This window comes from Erpetoichthys calabaricus, chromosome 3 (genome assembly GCF_900747795.2).
Source record: "Erpetoichthys calabaricus chromosome 3, fErpCal1.3, whole genome shotgun sequence".
Taxonomy (NCBI): domain Eukaryota; kingdom Metazoa; phylum Chordata; class Cladistia; order Polypteriformes; family Polypteridae; genus Erpetoichthys; species Erpetoichthys calabaricus.
The window spans coordinates 283,485,273-283,505,950 of NC_041396.2; the positions used below are offsets into that span (position 1 = coordinate 283,485,273).

Below are 20,678 nucleotides of genomic sequence, written 5' to 3' on the forward strand. Positions count from 1 at the left end.
TCCAGGCCAAAGACGAAAAGGATTGTCTGTGTTGTAATCAGTTTCAGGTCCAAAACCAAGCATCTGTCATGGTTTGGGGGATGTGTCGGGGCCCATGATATCTATGAGGGTACCATTAATACAGAAAGATTAGCTCTAATGCCATGTTCAGAATCGCACATAACTCTGATAGAGATTCAGTAATTTGTATGGGAATTTGTTTGGTGGTCAGGAGCAACTATTAGACATGCAAAGGAAGATAAGACAAGTTGAAATAACCTCTGTGAAGGTGAGTATTTGACATTGTACAGAATGTTAAAACTCAATTCAATTCACTTTATTTTTGTATCGTGCTCTGCAGTGAGGGCAGGCTAGGAGATCACGGAAAAATGCAAAACAATGACTTACAGTTTACCCATAAAGACACAGGTTTGTTTGAAGGACAGTACGTGTCTTTGCATTTATGCAAACACACCTAAAAACATCAAGGCAGGGAACAGAGTGGCTATTTAGTATATGGAAGAAACTAAAGTATCTAGTAACAATGAAAAAGAATAAAGCAAAGACGAAAAGCTACAAACACAAAAATTATCTAGTGATTACAACAAAGCCACTGCTCAGTAGTTTAAATCCTAGATGTCTGATGCTTATTAATGCTGTTTGTTCAATGCTCCCTGACTCAGGATGGGGAGGGGGGTGTTCAAGATATGGATTCTATTATAATGCCCCCAAAATCTCCTGGATCACAGACTACTTGACCAATAGTCAGCAGTTTGTAAAGCTAAGGGACTGTGTGTCAAAAATGGTAGTGTGTTACATTGCAGCACATTAGAGAGCTGTCCTGTCTCCCTCCTGTTTACCCTCCACACACCAGATGTCCAGAAACAATACCAGCACTTACCACCTACAGAAAGTTTCAGATGACTCCTTCATCATGGGCTACATTAATAATAATATGTTGTTCTATGATGCAGTATCCTGGGGAAACAACTTGAGCTCATAAGAAGCACAATGTCTGAACAAACTTATCAGGAGACCCTGCCCCACCATAGGGCCAACTCTGGACACAATGGAATCTGTTGTGGAAAAGAGGATGGCGGCAAATTGGATGCTAACAGCAAAACCAAGGAACTACTCATCGACTTTCATTGCATCAAAGAGCCTCTATGTCCAGTCATTATTCAAGGAGTGAATGTAGAGGTGATGCACTGCTACATACTTAGGGGTCCACATCAATAGATTGGACTGGTCTCAGAACACAGAGGAACTATAGAAGAAAAAGCAAAGCTGGCTCTTTATCCTTTATTGTTTCTTTAATGTGGGAAGTGACATCCTTCACATCTTCTAGGACTCTGTGATGGCCAGTGTGATTTTCTATGCTGAGGTGTGCTGGACTAGTAACATCACTTCCAGAGAAGCCCACCAATCAACAAGCTTAAAAAAAGGAAAGCTTAGTTATAGATATGTAGCAAAAGGAGAGAATTAAAACAAAGCTGAGTGCCATTATGAACAATGTCTCAATGTATGCGCAATAATACAGGTAAGGAATTTCTAGAAAGTTGATTCAGTTCATCTGGACATAGTTATTTTCCACAGTCTCAGTTGACTGCTGGTTTCTCCAACCTTATAATACTGTTTGAGTGATGTTACCTATCTCCCTGGAAAATAACTATGTCCAGATGAACTGAATCATCTTTATAGAAGCATTATGAACAATGCTGCACATTCTCTCTCTGACACACTAACACTGAGGACTTTCAGACAACAAATCATTTAGCTGAAGTGTGTCAAGAAACACTACAGAGGCTCCTTTATACCAACAACAATACGTCTTCATAATGCCTCACCATGGCTGTGACTGACAAGTCAGATGTTTTTTTCATTTTCGTTTTCCTGCTTTTTAGTTCTTCAGCTGTATGTTCCGACCAAAGTTTGGGCATTTTATTTATTTATTTATTTTTGTACTTCTGTATTTATTTATTTAAAGAGATTACTAGGGGGCTTCGCCCCCTGCTCACTTTGCTCGCCAACCCCCCAGCCTGCGCTACATGCTAGCCACTTTGCATCTTTGCCACTTGCGTATGTGGATTTCACTTTCACCAAGCAACAAATCTTTTAATTCTCATGGATATGCCTCTTCATTGGGAAGAAACACTACTTTTCCCTGATGGCAACACGAATTAGACGATCTACAAATCTCTGACTTAAAGTTTAAAGCCAAACAATATCTAGATACTTCTGTCATATCACCTATGTCCATATATTCGATCTCTAGTAATTTCCATTTGTTTGCGCTAATTCGATCTTTACTGTCATTTTTTTGAGACTTTCGAACTTTAGTACTTTCATAATCTCTAACCTGCTCTGCATGTGTATCGCGCCAATGTTTTTGAACCTCTTTACGATGTTCTACTTTGTCTTCTACTCTTTCTTTTATTTCCGACCCCGCTTGGAGCTGAGAGTGTAGGAACTGTGTCTGACAATAGCATTCACACGAATGAGAAATGAGCGGACCGTGGGTGTGGTTGTATTTCTGTATTTATTTATTTAAAGAGATTATGTAAAAAGCTACATTTCCCTGTGGGGATGAATAAATTCTATCTATCTATCTATCTATCTATCTATCTATCTATCTATCTATCTATCTATCTATCTATCTATCTATCTAAAAAGCGCCTCTGGGGTTCTTTTCTGTCCGCTGATATCCTAGTGTACTTTTTAAGTTTTGAAGTGTCTGTACAATGTTTATTTATTTATTTGTTTGATTAACTCTATTATTTGTTTTGTGTGTCTGTATCCTTGTTTTTTATGCTTATGCTGCTACTGTATATACATCTGAATTTCCCTTTGAGATTAATGAAGTTTATCCAATCTAATCTAATCTAATCTAATCTAATCTAATCTAATCTAATCTAATCTAATTAGTGTTCTGTACACTTTTGTTGAATTTTACTCTTTTTGAAATATTCAATAAATAATTATCACCACCACCACCAGCCTGGATGAGGTCAAGTGACCTCTTTTATCTAGGACCAGGAAGTACTTCTGCTGCTAGGGCATAGCCCAAAGGAAGTATTTCCAGGTCAAAAGGAGGAGGAATCCCTGCAGCACCCCCCAGTAGCCCCCACGGAATCCAACAAGGCTGTTCTATGGAACTACAATTTTCTGAACACTTTTGTTGAATTTTACTCTTTTTGAAATATTCAATAAATAATTACACCACCACCACCAGCCTGGACTTTTGACACAATGCTGGTGGGCTTTATGGAATTATGCTGTTGGCAAATCATGAGCCTACCATCTATGTGCCTCAGCAGAACCTGAGAGTCATCAAACCAGGCTACATTTTTCCATCTTCAGCTTTCCTGGTTTGGACAACTTGTGCCCAGTGCAGCCTTAGCTTTTTGTTCTTGGCTAACAGGAATGGAGCCCCATGTGGTCTTCAGCTGTTGTAGCCCATCCGTCTCAAGGTTCAACTTGTTGTGTATTTTGAGGTGCTTTTCTGTTCATCCCAATTGCACAGAATGGTTATAGATAGATAGATAGATAGATAGATAGATAGATAGATAGATAGATAGATAGATAGATAGATAGATAGATAGATAGATAGATAGATAGATAGATAGATAGATAGATAGATAGATAGATAGATAGATAGATAGATAGATAGATAGATAGATAGATAGATACTTTATTAATCCCAGGGGGAAATTCACATATTCCAGCAGCAAAAATATTAAATTAAAGAGTAATAAAAAAATGCAGGTAAAAAAAAAACAAAAAAACAGACAATAACTTGAATAATGTTCAACGTTTACCCCCTCTGGTGAAATTGAAGAGTCGCATAGTTTGGGGGAGGAATGATCTTCTCAGTCTGTCAGTGGAGCAGGACAGTAACAGCAGTCTGTCGCTGAAACTGCTCCTCTGTCTGGAGATGACACTGTTGAGTTACCATAGATTTTCTGTCAGCTCGAAGCATTTTGACCATTCTCATCTGATCTCTTTCATTAACGAGATGTTTCTGTCTGGGGAACTGCCACCCACTGGAGGATTTTTACTTTTGTACCATTCTGAGTAAACTATAGAGACTGCTGTGTGTGATCAGGAGATCAGCAGTTACAGAAATCCTCAAACCAGACCACCTGGCACCAACAATCATGTCACATTTTGGTGTTTGATGTGAACATTAACTGAACATTAACTGAAGGTCCTGACCTCTGTCTGCAAAGTTTGATGCGCTGCACTGCTGCTACCTGATTGGCTGATTAGATAATTACATGAATAAGCAGGTGTACAGGTGTTCCTAATAATCCATCCATGTTCTAACCCGCTGAATCCGAACACAGGGTCACGGGGGTCTGCTGGAGCCAATCCCAGCCAACACAGGGCACAAGGCAGGGAACCAATCCCGGGCAGGGTGCCAACCCACCGCAGGACACACACAAACACACCCACACACCAAGCACACACTAGGGCCAATTTTGAATCACCAATCCACCTAACCTGCATGTCTTTGGACTGTGGGAGGAAACCGGAGTGCCCGAAGGAAACCCACACAGACACGGGGAGAACATGCAAACTCCACGCAGGGAGGACCCGGGAAGCGACCCCGGGTCTCCTAACTGCGAGGCAGCAGCGCTACCACTGCGCTACTGTGCCGCCCTTCCTAATAATTAAAAATAAAATAAATAATCATGGACAATAAGACTCACAATTAGCTTCTATCCACAGGCCATCAGACTCATAAATAATACATTCACCATTGCTTCCTCCACTTTCCATAAGTTCCATTGATTGTTACCCTGTCTGTAGCACAAGGCACTGAGTAGTTTATTTTTTGTATTTTTATTTTATGATTATTTTCTGATTTCTGCCTAATTATTACTTTTAAGTTAATTTCTATCTAATTTATCGTTTGATGTGAGGAAGACTGGCAAAGTAAGAATTTCATTGCATGGTTTGAACCACTGTGTTTTTTTTACTGTGCATATGTCAATAAATTTTGTGAATCTAGTTTGTTCAGTGAGTGTAAGTGAATGGGCATTTTTCAGGGAGAGAATAGTTAGTCTTAGGGCTGCCAAAATTTTTATCAAGTAACATTCCAAGTGCAAAATAATATAGAGAACCATATACAATTGTCTGTAAAAATGGTATTGGAGGCATGGCAGTGCAGTGTTTGAGGGTCTAGGGTTACATTCTGCACCTGGTTGTGGTCTATGAGGCACCTTCTGTGTGGGTTTTCCTGTTTTCACATCCCCATACCCATGCAGGTTAGCCAGCTTAAATTTGCAGTATGAGTCAATGTTTCATTGGTTTTAAAATCTCACACCATTTGAGTTGGAAAGTGGTGAATAGAGTTTAAAACAAACAGCACAAATAACATTCCTTTTGTTGGTCAGGGAAAAAAAATGTGTGACATTGAGTGGCCTGCCTTTCTTAACTTAGCAAAGAAAGTAGATAAAAGAAAGTAACTGTTCAGAGCTGTTTAAATAAGCAACAGGAGGTGCTAAACTTTCTTATCTTCCTGTTTCTCTCTTTATTTGTCCTGTGGAGTGCAACTAAGGCATCACACACACACACCAATAGGAAAAAGTGGTAAATACTGCAATGCTTTCAGGCCTTGATGACATTTTTCTTGTAAATCACGTGAGTTCCAGGAATGTATTGACTGCTTCAAAAGAAAGAAACTTAAGAGAGCACAGCAGTGGGGGGCACAATAATGTGTGAATATGATGAGTAAAAACAGAGCACAATATGTTTTATTGTGTGGTTTGTAAGACTTGCCAGTTTCATTATTTGGTTACGCTGACTCCCACACCTCATTGTTCCGATTAGCACACACACACACACACATACATACTCATATAGATCCTATCCAGACAAAGTATCGAGTGGTGCCAATTGCCAGTGTGATGGACGGCGCAAATGGCCGAGCGTCCCAATCGGAATGGAGCATGGTGCCTTGGCTGGATGGGAGGCCAGCCCTATGATGTCAAAAGAAATAGGGCAAAGATCATCCTGTCTCACCCAATAGACAGGCAGTAAGATGCCAACACAACAGTGGGTACACTGGCACCCCAGATGGATTGCACCCATCATTGGCCGGGAAGCCAGTACAATGGAAAGACAAGGGGAGACAACTTGGCAGGACTATGGGCTTCCCTAAGACAATAGGAGGCAGCATCCTTGGGCAATGTTACCTGTGAGGATACCCGCACAGCACTCAGGATATTGTAGTTCCATAGAACAGCCTTGTCGGGTTCCATGGGGGCTGCTGGGGGGTGCTGCAGGGATTCCTCCTCCCTTTTACCTGGAAGTACTTCTTTTGGGCTATGCCCTAGCAGCAGAAGTACTTCCTGGTCCTAGATAAAAGAGGCTGCTCAAAGTCGGAGTCAGGCGGAAGGAGGACAAAGCTAGCCTGGATGTATGGAGGAGAGGAAAAAGAGATATAACAGAAGAACTGGGTGTATTGAGATCCATGTGAAGGTATTATCATTAATAAATGACTTATCTGAATCTGGCACTTGAATTTGTGTGGTGGTGTCTGAAGGTTGGGAGGTTGCAGCGCCCCCTACTGGTCACACCAGTCACCCAATATTCTGTATAAGATTCTCTACATATCACCAGCCGCAATAAACATAAAAGCACAACACTTTTGGTGATATGCCACTTACTAACTGAACAACATCTTACTTTTACTAAGTAAGTTGTGCTAATTATTGAGGAGCGACCTTGTGGTACAAGTCAAACATTTTAATTGAAGAAAGAAACTTATCCTCTAATAGGACAAGTTTGGCAAAACCTCTTTGAGTCAGTAATCAGGCGCAAGAAAGCTCATCCATTGCATCTTTAATTATCTCCTCTGCAAATGCCAAATATGGAGCATCCATCACAGCGGTCTGTTACAGAATAATCAGAACGGTCAAAATAATACGTGCAGAGGTCTGCTTTATAAACAAGTGAATTTGCATAGCAGTGCTGATCCATGCAAACATTTACTTTGATTGGTTCGTTGGTTTACTTCTTGAAACTAAAGTCTGCTGTACCACACTCTTGTTCTTCTCATATCTTTATTGTTCTGCTATCACCCTTGAAATCTGTGTGTGTCCAGTTTTATGGTTTACAGGACATCTCCTGATCTCTTATCATACATTTGGTGTTTTACATCAACCTGCTCCTGGTACATTCTTGTCTTTGTTGCTCGCTTGATCTTGACCTGGTTTCCTGCTATGCCTGAACAGGTTTCTGACATCTATTAACCCTTTTAATATGGAAAGCATACCAAAACATCTTGTGTCCAGTAACTATATCATCCCTAAATGTCTATAGGACCCCTCCTTCTAGTTTTTCTTCCACAGCCTCAACAGCCCTATGGGCAAGAAAGCAGTAATCCACATTTGGCACCCTCTTATTATTTTAATCACTCGCAATAAAAGACAGAGTATTGAAAATATATAAGCAGTGTAATATTTATTAACGTATAACAATACCAAATAGAAAAGGATTCTTACTAGGACTAGTTGTTAATATCCCTAATTCTTCAGCACAACAGTTGAAAAGAGAAGTCATCTTGAATGGAGTAAAATTTGCCACAGAATTGCGTGGTGAAACCAATGCGACACATCTTCAGTTGTGTGCCCCGACTTCATTGGGTGTTTCGGCCGCTTATCACAAGACACCCTCCGCCAGGGTTGGCCCACCCCTGGTTGATCAGGCCCGGGTGTATGTTGCATGGTGACACCACTCGATCAATTGGCAGCCCATATTAAGTCCCTACGTTTCAGCCACAGCCAGTGACTGCTCCGTTCCGCTACATTGGCAAGCTCTTTAATTGCCTTCCGTTGAGCCTGCCCTCTGATCCCTACTTCCTTCAATAGCCTTGTGGTGGAACTGGCTACAAACTCTCTGCATCCCACCTCCACTGGCCACACTTTGACGTTCCAGCCCAACCCCTCTGCTTCAGCTGCTAAACTGGCATATCGCAGCCTCTTCCGTTCGAATGCCTCATCGATAGCATCCTCCCATGGGACTGTCATCTCAACGATGAAGACACGCCGACAGGACTTGGACCAGAGCACAAGATCTGGACGCAGGTTAGTTGTCGCAATTTCGGGTGGGAAGGTGAGCCTCTGATTGAGGTCCACTCGCAACTCCCAATCCCAGGCTGGGTTCAATGGACCATTATCTTGGAGTAAAGGCTTGGTCCGCTGTTTCTCCCCTTCCCGCATGAAGGTTGTTCTCTGTCTGATGATACTTTGTGCTTGTAGAGGCATGGCGTTAATGCACTTGGTTGTGGCGCCAGGTGTATCTTCCTTGAGTTAAGCTGGTCTTGCAACCCACCAGTATGTGTTTGAGGGTTGCTGGGATAGCGCACAGGGGACATGCTGGATCCTTTCCATGCCAAAGATGTAGGTTGGTTGGGGAGGGCAAGACGTCGTATGTGGCTCTGATGATAAAACTTAGTCTATTAGCCTCCATGCTCCACATCTCACTCCAAGTAATTTTCCTCCTCTCCACACCATCCCACTTCATCCAGCAGTCTTGTTGGGCTTGGGAGACCGCCTTGAAAAAAATATTAGAGAAAACAAATTCTGTATAAAAATAGTCTTAGGAAAAAGCGTACTGAAAATGAAAAGTGCCAAGGAGTGGATGTTGTCCTTGGTGGCTTTTTGACTTAGCGATTGGTGTTTTTCAGTGTCCAGATGAAATGGTCACAAGTGTCTCAATCTCTGACATTGCTTTATCTGTGTTTTGTTCCCCATATTTATGCTACAATGCGCACGTGAGGTTTTGAGACATGTGACATTGCACCCATTTGATTGGCTATCTCGTCCTGATGGTGAACAACTTTGAGTGTTGGATCTTTAATTGCTTTGTTTTTGCCCTGATATGCCGTCCTTCTATCCACAGATGATGCGCCTTTCTAACTGACATTCAATCAGTTCAGTTTGCCACAGGTAGACTCCAATCAAGTTTGAGAAACATCTCAAGGAGAATTAAAGCAAACAGAATGCACCTAACCAGACATCGGATGTCCACAGCAATGGGCTGGAATACTTATACAAATGAGAAATTTCAGGTTTTTCTTTTTCATACATTTGCAAACCTTTTTGAAAACGTGTTCACTTTGAGCTGTTTAAAGTATGGATGCTGAGTGCAAAAGTGGCACACAAGTTTTCCAATTAAAATGAAAACTACAACACAATAGAGTGTACAGAAAGTGAAGGGGTCTGAGTACTTTTTGAATGCACTGTAAGCAGGCTGTCAATGTCCACTGTGTATAAACATCTGTAATAATGCCATTCCTTTTTGCGATATCAGTGATCGAAAACATTGAGGCACTAGAGATAAGCTTGTTTGACTTTTAATTTTGGGTTAACCTTTCAACATATACATATTTGAAAGGCACACAAAGCACCAAATGATCATAATCAGAATGAGGATCTCTGGACCACAATACTACTCATCGTCTGGATGCTGAACTCCACTGGCTCTTACAGCCCACCTCAGACCATTGGCTTCTGTAAAGACCCCTGCTAGCAGAATGGTGTGAAGATTGTTTTAATCAGCAGCCATTAAATTTCAAATCAGGGTACAGGGGCAGAGGCTGTTATATTTTTGTGCATATTTTGTTTAAAATATTAGTCAGATAAAAAAATGTCCCTAGTTTTTCAGTATATCCTATAATTGGGGAGAGACCTGTTCCTGTTTGCAACATTCTAACCAGGGTGGTTATATTTCTCAGTGTCTCTTCTCTCTACTACTTTTGTTCTTTATCCTTAATAATAACTTTATCACATATGTCATACATTTGCTAACATTTACATTCATTTACTTGGAAGACACTTTTATACAAAAGAGGTAAACATAATCAAGAATATTAGGACTTTGCTTCAAACAACATCCACATTTAATCCTAATTAAAATGCTTACTTATTGAACAAGCGGAGCAATTTCATATATTTGTGTAAAAATGTCCACTAAATACAGGGGTTGCCACAATTCTGCAGATACAAACAAGAAAATAAATCCCTAATTTCCAATTTACAATTCATATTAGTTTAGATTATACTAGACTAGACTAGATTAGATTAGACTATACTAGATTAGATTAGATCAAATCATATTAGATTAGACTAGACTAGACTAGACTAGATTAGTTTAGATCAAATCAGATTAGATTAGACTAAACTAGACTAGATTAGATTAGACCAGACCAGACTAGATTAGATTAGATTAGATTAGATTAGATTAGATTAGACCAGACCAGACTAGATTAGATTAGATTAGATTAGATTAGATTAGATTAGATTAGATTAGATTAGATTAGATTAGATTAGATTAGATTAGATTAGATCAGATCAGGCTGTAATTTTCATTTGATGTCTTTGTTTTTTTACAGAACTACTTTTAAGACAGATTAATGTCTAGCTATCATCACTAACAGTGAGGAATAACACTGCATGTGAAGGACTTGGTCATCATTTTCAGTCATTTTATGTTTTTGTGCGGATATATCTCTTGCAGTCACCAACTGTGACTGGCAGAACACACAGCCACATAATGTAATGTCACGCATGTGTGCCTTGGGCCCACCTTGCTGGCTCCATTGAAGTAAGCACTACCACTCCAAGATGAGAGGGGCATTGTTGCTAATAATGTCTTCTCTTTCCTCCACTTCAGTTTTAAAAAAAGGGCTAGTGAAGAGGCCTAGATCCCAGTTACTGCAAACCAAGTTGGCCATGGCCCTTCCACTCTAGATGCCTGTTTTTTTATAAATATAATAAATTGGTGACCCAGCTGGTGTCCCAATGATCTCTTTTGTCATCCTCCGTCTGTTCCTTAGTCACAAAAAGCTCAATCAACAGCTAGCTGTAATTCCCAGTATCCTAAGTACTCAGGAAGGATAGCTTCCTGGTGGGGTAGGCGACACTGTTAAGGATAAAACTAAACAGATGCAGACAGCTGCAAATGTAGAAGCAGTTGCACACAATTGAGTGTGTGTGGCTGTGCGCTGGTGCAGAATCATTCCACACACATGTGCTGGGTGTCTCTTCAAATGTGTCCATGGTTTGTTTGCTAGCACATGCAGTCAATACACACAGGACCATTTAGATTCAAAATCTGGAGGCATACAATCACAGAGGAACATCTGCATGATGCGAGTGCTGGCAAAATTTACATCATGCGGACTCTTGCTTCTATGGAGATGCGTAAAGTATAACCGGGCCTTTAGCAATCCCTCAAGAAAGACAACATGTGTCACCAAAAGTAAATGGTAGCACATACAGCTCTGCAATAACTTCTGTTACAGGTAAACAGCTAGATGGAGGTGCTCTCCATTTAGCTGAGTAGAAGTACTCTCTGTTGCTTTTAATTCCCAGGATCCAAAGTACACTTTCTTTTGTGTCTTCCCTGCAAGGACAGCTGTTGGGAAGGGAAAGTGGCACTCGTAGCGATCCCTCAGAAAAGGTATCACATCTTTGCAGCGAGATCAATCATCAGAGAGTGTGTGTGGAGTGGGTGGGGGTTCATGCCTTTTTTGTGTCTTTTCAAACTCTTATTATCAAAAAGTATAGGATATTTAAGCGCCAGGTCAACATACTGTATATAACCTGTGGTTCATTTTATTTTAAATGGTGTTTTACAATTTAAAATACAGTAATGTTGTGTTACTTTCATTTTGTTAGTAAATTTTAAAGATGTTTCTGTGAAATAAGTAATAAAGCATTTTTGCTGACATTTCCATCTAATGCGAAGGTTGCTGGTTTGAATCATGTAAAATGACAAAAAGTGACTCTACTCCGCTAGGCCCTTCAACAAGGCCCTTAACATACAATTGCTTCATCCTGGGTATGACGTTAACGGTCAGGTGGAATGGTGGCTCTGAGGCTAGGGATCTGCACTGGCAATCGGAAGGTTGCCGGTTTGAATCCCATAAATGCCAATAGGGAGTCTGCTCTGTTGGACCCTTCCCTTAACTTGCAATTGCTGAGCGCGTTGAGCAGTGAGAAAAGTGCTATATAAATGCAAAGAATTATTATTATTAATCTGCATCCAGCCCTGCAAGCAGGTCCTCCAACTTACAGGGAAAATATGGGGGTTGGTGGCAGAATTGGCACCGTAATAAAACCTCACAGTGTTTTAGTCTGGTGCTGAGGTGTCACCCGCTGCACTCGAATCCCAAGCCAGGTGGTTCATTGTGTGGTGTATCAGTACATGCTCCCAACCTCTACAGGTATATAAAATGACAAAATGTCCTTCATCAGTACCCAGACATAATGTCGTCTGGCCTCCACAAAAGGGCTGCAATGTTAGATGAACAAATGAAGCAGAACACTCAAAGAAAGAGGGACATAATGCCTAGCATATACAGTGAACACAGGTTCCTAAATGCACAATGTCATCAAAACAGACAGAGGTTCGGACCTTGTACGCCATGTTACCACTCTTATCTGATCATGTTAATTCACAGAAAAGCCTTAAATCATATTGTGTTTAAGGTGGGTTTGATAATGTAACACTTCTTATTTCAGTTTGAGAGTTTAAAACATTTCTGATGGCATCATGATACCCTTCTGAATACAGCATCCATTGGTTCCTCCATTTTTGATGTACTTGTTACATGTACAGTGGTGTGAAAAACTATTTGCCCCCGTCCTGATTTCTTATTCTTTTGCATGTTTGTCACACAAAATGTTTCTGATCATCAAACACATTTAACCATTAGTCAAATATAACACAAGTAAACACAAAATGCAGTTTTTAAATGATGGTTTTTATTATTTAGGGAGAAAAAAAATCCAAACCTACATGGCCCTGTGTGAAAAAGTAATTGCCCCCTTGTTAAAAAATAACCTAACTGTGGTGTATCACACCTGAGTTCAATTTCCGTAGCCACCCCCAGGCCTGATTACTGTCACACCTGTTTCAATCAAGAAATCACTTAAATAGGAGCTGCCTGACACAAAGAAGTAGACCAAAAGCACCTTAAAAGCTAGACATCATGCCAAGATCCAAAGAAATTCAGGAACAAATGAGAACAGAAGTAATTGAGATCTATCAGTCTGGTAAAGGTTATAAAGCCATTTCTAAAGCTTTGGGACTCCAGCGAACCACAGTGAGAGCCATTATCCACAAATGGCAAAAACATGGAACAGTGGTGAACCTTCCCAGGAGTGGCCGGCCGACCAAAATTACCCCAAGAGCGCAGAGACGACTCATCCGAGAGGTCACAAAAGACCCCAGGACAACGTCTAAAGAACTGCAGGCCTCACTTGCCTCAATTAAGGCCAGTGTTCACGACTCCACCATAAGAAAGAGACTGGGCAAAAACAGCCTGCATGGCAGATTTCCAAGACGCAAACCACTGTTAAGCAAAAAGAACATTAGGGCTCGTCTCAATTTTGCTAAGAAACATCTCAATGATTGCCAAGACTTTTGGGAAAATACCTTGTGGACTGATGAGACAAAAGTTGAACTTTTTGGAAGGCAAATGTCCCGTTACATCTGGCGTAAAAGGAACACAGCATTTCAGAAAAAGAACATCATACCAACAGTAAAATATGGTGGTGGTAGTGTGATGGTCTGGGGTTGTTTTGCTGCTTCAGGACCTGGAAGGCTTGCTGTGATAGATGGAACCATGAATTCTACTGTCTACCAAAAAATCCTGAAGGAGAATGTCCGGCCATCTGTTCGTCAACTCAAGCTGAAGCGATCTTGGGTGCTGCAACAGGACAATGACCCAAAACACACCAGCAAATCCACCTCTGAATGGCTGAAGAAAAACAAAATGAAGACTTTGGAGTGGCCTAGTCAAAGTCCTGACCTGAATCCAATTGAGATGCTATGGCATGACCTTAAAAAGGCGGTTCATGCTAGAAAACCCTCAAATAAAGCTGAATTACAACAATTTTGCAAAGATGAGTGGGCCAAAATTCCTCCAGAGTGCTGTAAAAGACTCATTGCAAGTTATCGCAAACGCTTGATTGCAGTTATTGCTGCTAAGGGTGGCCCAACCAGTTATTAGGTTCAGGGGGCAATTACTTTTTCACACAGGGCCATGTAGGTTTGGATTTTTTTTCTCCCTAAATAATAAAAACCATCATTTAAAAACTGCATTTTGTGTTTACTTGTGTTATATTTGACTAATGGTTAAATGTGTTTGATGATCAGAAACATTTTGTGTGACAAACATGCAAAAGAATAAGAAATCAGGACGGGGGCAAATAGTTTTTCACACCACTGTATTTCTTTTTACTAAGGTAGTGAAAAGTCAAGCAAAATGACACCTTTTATTGGCTAACTAAAAAGATTACAATATGTAAGCTTTCGAGGCAACTCAGGCCCCTTCTTACAAGATGTAATCAATCAAATTGTAATTAATCAATTTTTACTAAGGTAAAATTCAAAGGTAGAATAGGAAACAAAAATTTCTAATAATAATATAAGCACTGTCTGAGGAAATACACATCCCTGTAAAAGCTTCTTGAATTCATTTTCATTCTCTAAAGGACTACTTGGTTGACAGCGACGTAAGTGGTACCATGTTTGGAGCGGATTTTAACCTCGCGAGCCATCTGGCACCAGGCACAATAAAAGCAGGAGCACAAAACACAGCAGTCATCGCAGATGGAGCCCTGTGAAGGAAAGAGAGACAGGGTTAGAGACTCGTTGTGAGTAGAATACTTACAGTGATGTGCAAAAGTATTCAATCCCCTTGAAAGTCGTCATCATTTTCTTCATGACAAAAGATTTTCACACATATTCATCCATTCTGTATTTTCAATGTGAAATCTCATGCTGTAACAATACATGTCCAGAGTCAAAATAAATCATTTTCTGTAGATATTTAATTGAAGAAGGAAAACTCAAAAGTTAGTGCTTTAAACCTCTGTGCTTCGGAAGCTCCAGGGTTACACAAATGACAAATTAATCACAAACGACGCAAAGGTGACAGTCATAATTAAACATAATTAGGTAGTACTTATGAGTCCTTCATATCTCTCTGGCTATAAAAAGCCCCCTTTGTAAGGACCATAGTCTTTATTGGATAATCACTGCAAAAATGAAGACAAAGGAGCTTTCTGCTGATCATTGAAATGCACAAGGCAGGAAATGGCTACAAAAAAATTTGGAGTTTGACCGTCCCATTTCGCAACGTTGGATCCATCATCAGAGAGTAGAATCATCACAGCACCCAGACTCTTACTAGAACAGGTCGTCCCTTACAACTAAACATCAGAGCAAGACATCAACTGGAGAGAGAGGCGACTAGAAATCCAACCATTACTCTCAGAAATCTACAGTGCTCTTTGAATGAAACTGGAGTAAAGGTGCAGAGGGTCCACAATTTCAAAAGCTCACCATACAACCGACCTCTACGGGAGGGTAGTAAGAAAGAAGTCATTCTTAAGAAGGTCTAGATAGATAGATAGATAGATAGATAGATAGATAGATAGATAGATAGATAGATAGATAGATAGATAGATAGATAGATAGATAGATAGATAGATAGATAGATAGATAGATAGATAGATAGATAGATAGATAGATAGATAGATAGATAGATAGATAGATAGATAGATAGATAGATAGATAGATACTTTATTAATCCCAGGGGGAAATTCATATACTCCAGCAGCAAAAAATATTCAATTAAAGAGTAATAAAAAATGCAGGTAAAAAACAGACAATAACTTGAATAATGTTCAACGTTTACCCCCTCTGGTGGAATTGAAGAGTCACATAGTTTGGGGGAGGAATGATTTTCTCAGTCTGTCAGTGGAGCAGGACAGTAACAGCAGTCTGTCGCTGAAGCTGCTCCTCTGTCTGGAGATGACACTGTTTAATGGATGTAGTGGATTCTCCATAATTGATAGGAGCCTGCTGAGTGCCCGTTGCTCTGCTACGGATGTCAAACCGTCCAGCTCTATGCCAACAATAGAGCCTGCCTCTATTGTCTATATAAAATCACATAGGGTCGTTAATACAAAGCATGAGAAAGACCCAGTTAAGGTGTGGGAGAAGGTTTTATGGTCAGATGAGACCAAAATAGAACATTTTAGCCAGACTTCAAAGATGTATGTGTGGTGTAAAACCAACACTGGCCTTGCCTCAATAATCCCCATAGCTACAGTAAAATCTGATGGTGCCAGCATCATGCTATGGGGATGCTTTTCGTGTGTTGGGACTGGGAATCTTGTTATAGTTGAAAGGACAATGGGTGGATGCAAATACAGCACAGCATTGCAGGAGAACTTTTTCCAGTGTGCTATGAAGCTACGACTCAGGAGAAGGTTCATCTTTCAACATGACAATGACCCAAAGTGACACTGGAATGGCTCAAAATTAGAAAGGTGAATGTTTTGGAATGGCCAAATCAAAACCATGATCTTAACCCTACAGAGAATCTGTGGCACTATTTGAAGACTGCTGTCCAGGGGTGCCATCCCACCAACTGAGAGGACCTCTAGAAATTCTGGCAAGAAGAATAGGAAAGAATCCCTGCTGAACAAAACTGGGACATGCTTAAACCAAAAGAATTAAGGCTACTATTGCAGTGAAACGGCTCTCAACAAAGTATTAACATGTAAGGTTTGAATAACAACAACAACATTTATTTATATAGCACATTTTCATACAAATAATGTAGCTCAAAGTGCTTTACATGATGAAGAAAAGAAAAATAAAAGACAAAGTAAGAATTAAAATAAGACAACATTAATTAACATAGAATAAGAGTAAGGTCCGATGGCCAGGGTGGACAGAAAAAACAAAAAAAAAAAACTCCAGATTGCTGGAGAGAAAAAAATAAAATCTGTGGGGGCTCCAGACCATGAGACCGCTCAGCCCCCTCTGGGCAAAATACTTACGCAAAAACTAACTTCTACTGCAGTTAAATAGCTACAGAAAAAGGTTTATTTTGACTTTGGAAATGCAGGGTTCACATGAGAAATAGTGAATGGATTAATAAGTATAAGAGGTAGATATGCAGAAACCTCTCATGGGCTGAAGTGGGTTGAACTGTATAAAGACCACCTGAAGCATTCTCAAATTCAGATCAGTGCTCCATGCTGGTTAAAGAAATGCTCTGGAATTTCTCCTTCATACACAGATCTGCAAGCTGCTCAAATAAAAGCCTTGCCACCTTGTACATCTGAACAGCACTAGAGAGAACAGACACTTTCATGATATAGGCACTTAGACGCTGTGTGTGAAAAAATAAAAGTAGTATTTTATAATGTAGATTAAAGTCATTGAACACTGTGAACCAATTCTGCATCCTCCCACAAACCTGTGCTGCAGCACTAGTTAGGTAAAAGCATGGAAGGCAGATGCGCATCACTTCAAGAGTAAAACAAGCGTTACACTTCTGAAAGAATATTCTCAGTCTCACGGTATCGGCAGTCTCTGTCACTTTGTGGTATTCATCATCTCACTGGTAGATGAGTAGTAAATACACAGCTAAGTTCAGTTGCTTTTGACTCACCAGTAATAGATGTGTCATTACCAGGATGATATCAGAACTTATTGAACTTCTGCCGCGTCCAGTCATTCGTATACGGCAGATTTAAGAAATCACTCATTTGATTTGTAATCCAGTCGGTGTTGAAGGTAACTCGTTACTTTATTCTAATTACATTTCCCAGTAATAAATTTAAAAAAAAAAAAGAGTTTCAATGAAAACTTTTGCAATCACATTACAATTACTGGATTCACTAGAATTTATTTTGCTTATGTTTTGAAGCAATCTCAATATTAATTATGTGAAGCTTATATTATTATTGTGCATGCAGGGTCTTGTAAACATCTTAAAAGGGTGGGCAAAGTCAGTCCTGGAGGGCCGCAGTGGCTGCAGGTTTTTGTTCCAGCCCAGTTGCTTAATTAGAAAACAGTCCTCGCCAATAATTTAATTTCATGGCTTGTTAGTGCTTTAACTCTGGAATGTCAGGTTATTCTCATATCCTACCTTTTTTTTCCTTGATAAGGATATCAACCAGATGATTTGAAGTCTAAAATGGATGAGTAATTCTCAGTCCTTTACTTTTTTCTCTTCACTTCAATTTCATTAAACCAAATTGTGCACAATAGATACACACAGGTGGAAATGGAAACAAGCCAAATGGAGAAATGCTGGTTTCTTTTGTCATTTGCATCTTATTGCTAATAAGGAACAGTTAAAACGGAGAATGCAGCTGTGTAAGACTAAAATAAGCAATACGGGTTCAATAGCAGAAGTGTTACTTGAGCAATCAGTGCTTTTTATTAAGCAACTGGGTTGGAACCAAAACCTGCAGCCGCTGCAGCCCTCCAGGAATGACTTTGCCCACCATTGGTTTAGAGTCTACAAAACTAAAGACTTTAGGCAGAGCTGTATTTGAACATGTATGTCAATTCTTCTGTCATTTTCGTTTTATCGACAGCCACTTTTATTTCTATAGCACATTTTTCATCCAAAGGATGTAGCACAAAGTGCTTTACAACATGTCAGGACTTTACATTTTCAACAGTGTGCGGCCTCCTGAGGCCCAGACCCAGGACGCTACTTCTCTCAAAACTCTTGTCCTAAACTGTAACACAAAGGCTGTCCACTGGGAAATTCGTGAGGTGTGAGGTGATCTGTTTTGCCTAACCAGAAGTGAGGCCACTTCAGTGTGGTTGGGGGGTCAATCAGTATCAGTATTAAACCTGCTCTCCATCTTGGGTAATTAGTTAGATCATATCCCACTTCTATTACCAATGTAATGACCCAAAGGTGCCAGAAATAGAGGAATGGGATTAACAAAAGCTGGTGGTAGTTAGGCTTGAAAAGAACCATTAATTTCTTCAGTGGCCAGACCTGCTACTGACTTCTCTGGCTGCTCCTTTATGTCACTCAGGTCTTCTGTAGCTTCCACCAGCTGCACACATGCTACTTGAATGAACTCACTAGGCCCATCTGGGGACACAGGAATCCCATCTCCGACACTATTCTGCGACTCTGTAAGATGGCCAGGTCCACATCCAAGGCTCAATGGTGGCCATGTCCGTCAAGTGGATGGACTTTAGCAGCAGGGAGACATGCTCTAAGTGCTTCAGTAAGTTCTCTAGCTGCACTCTCAATCCACACTCTTAGGAGCTGCCTTTATGGCCGACTTCTCCAGGTATCTCTGCCTCTTCTAACAGACTGTGCCCATTTGAGGAACAGTTCCCTCTCACTCCTGAACCTAGAACATTACAATATCTACACTGCTTGTGGTAAGCAGTACAGTATATGCAAAAATAAATATATATCCTGGCCAGTTCATTAGAATGTATAGTCCCTACGTTTCTTTGATATTCTTGCTAAATGAAATTAAACCGGAGGTTCTTCATTATCAGGGAATGCTTAAAATGGCATCACAGATCAAAGGTGAAAGATAGAAGTTAAAGGCCAGGAAAAGGGAGACTCTAAACATAGAGTGTGGTACATGGAAGCAGGATGATACCATTTCACAAAATATACAGATATCTGAATAATTTAATCAAGGTTATCAGCTTGCCCAATATAAAATTAGGAACAATTTGTCATTGTCTAAGATTAACCATTAGTAAAGCCAAAGGGATATACCTACAATAAAAATATATTTAAAAAGAACTTTTTCAAAGTTCCAGTGTCCTGGGTTGTGTCTAAAGCTGCCAGGACAGGCTTCAGCCCATCCACCACTGTGACAAAAAAAGTCTGACTGGATGGATGATTGGAGTGTTAGTTTGTACTCTTATGAAGGACTGTCACCCATTTCAGGGTTGGATTCTGCTTTGCACTGACTACTGCTCAGATTGGCTCAGACAGTAAATTAATCGAGTTCAGGAAATAGAAGGATGGATCTGTCTCTTATCAGAATCAATTGGTGCCTCAACATCAGCACCATTTCCTGCTATAAGCAAAACATTTAAACCACATTAAAAAACAGCTTATCATTACCATAGCTGTGCCACACCATTAAAGATGGGCTGAAATCTAAATAACCAAAGTAGACCTCAGTGTTAATGTTTGCAGTTCACCCTACAATGTGTATGTGTTTGTTAAATGCCACTTGGTATGGGATTCGTAAAAAGGAGTGTTAATGTATGCAGTGCTCCATTTGTTGGAATGACAAAACAATTAATCAATCAATATCTCATTTATGAAGCACATTTAAACACAGCAAATGTTGACCAAAGTGCTGTACATAAACAGTGAATAAAAAATGAAAAATGTGAGACTCCATCTTTTGGAATGTCAGATACAGAAACAGGATGGACACACAGTCAGACACACAGACACTTATCCTTTTTTAACAATGGATCAAATTTAACAATGACCTTCTTTGATTTATTTATAAGCAGTATACTTGCAGTTTATATTTTACATAAATGTATAAATTCTGAGCACTTAATGATGAATTGAACTGTGCCTATTAACACTGTAAACCTGCTCTGTTCCCCAAACCTCACTCGATTCCATCTCACCTGAATGCCGTATCGCTCCCTAATGGCTGCTCTCATTGCCAAGGACACGGGAGACAAGCCTGAACCAGACAATATGCAGGGGTCTAATAGTGGCAAGCAGAAGCCCTCTCCAAAGTCGGAGGTAGTTTGGCACTGTAGGCATGGCATACAAAACAATCCACAGCAACCTGCATGGAAAGAGAAGAGACAAAGAGCACTCCTTAGCAAATGCCATTGAAGTTTAATCC

The 20,678-nt window shown here is 40.1% G+C and overlaps 2 protein-coding genes across 3 annotated transcripts in view; both read right to left on the bottom strand.

Annotated features, from left to right (window-relative positions):
- The window catches only part of acadvl (acyl-CoA dehydrogenase very long chain), a 966,944-nt gene that overhangs the window by 604,768 nt on the left and 341,498 nt on the right, over window positions 1-20,678 (bottom strand). The window lies entirely within an intron of this gene.
- Window positions 14,394-20,678, bottom strand: part of ponzr1 (plac8 onzin related protein 1) — a 37,052-nt gene continuing 30,767 nt past the window's right edge. For both annotated transcript variants that reach the window (XM_028796229.2, XM_028796228.2), the window contains exons 3-4: window positions 20,452-20,618; window positions 14,394-14,618 (exon numbers count right to left, since the gene is read on the bottom strand). In XM_028796229.2, the coding sequence (XP_028652062.2) occupies window positions 14,487-14,618; window positions 20,452-20,618 (299 nt within the window). In that variant the 3' untranslated portion in view covers window positions 14,394-14,486. The remainder of the gene's footprint in view (window positions 14,619-20,451; window positions 20,619-20,678) is intronic.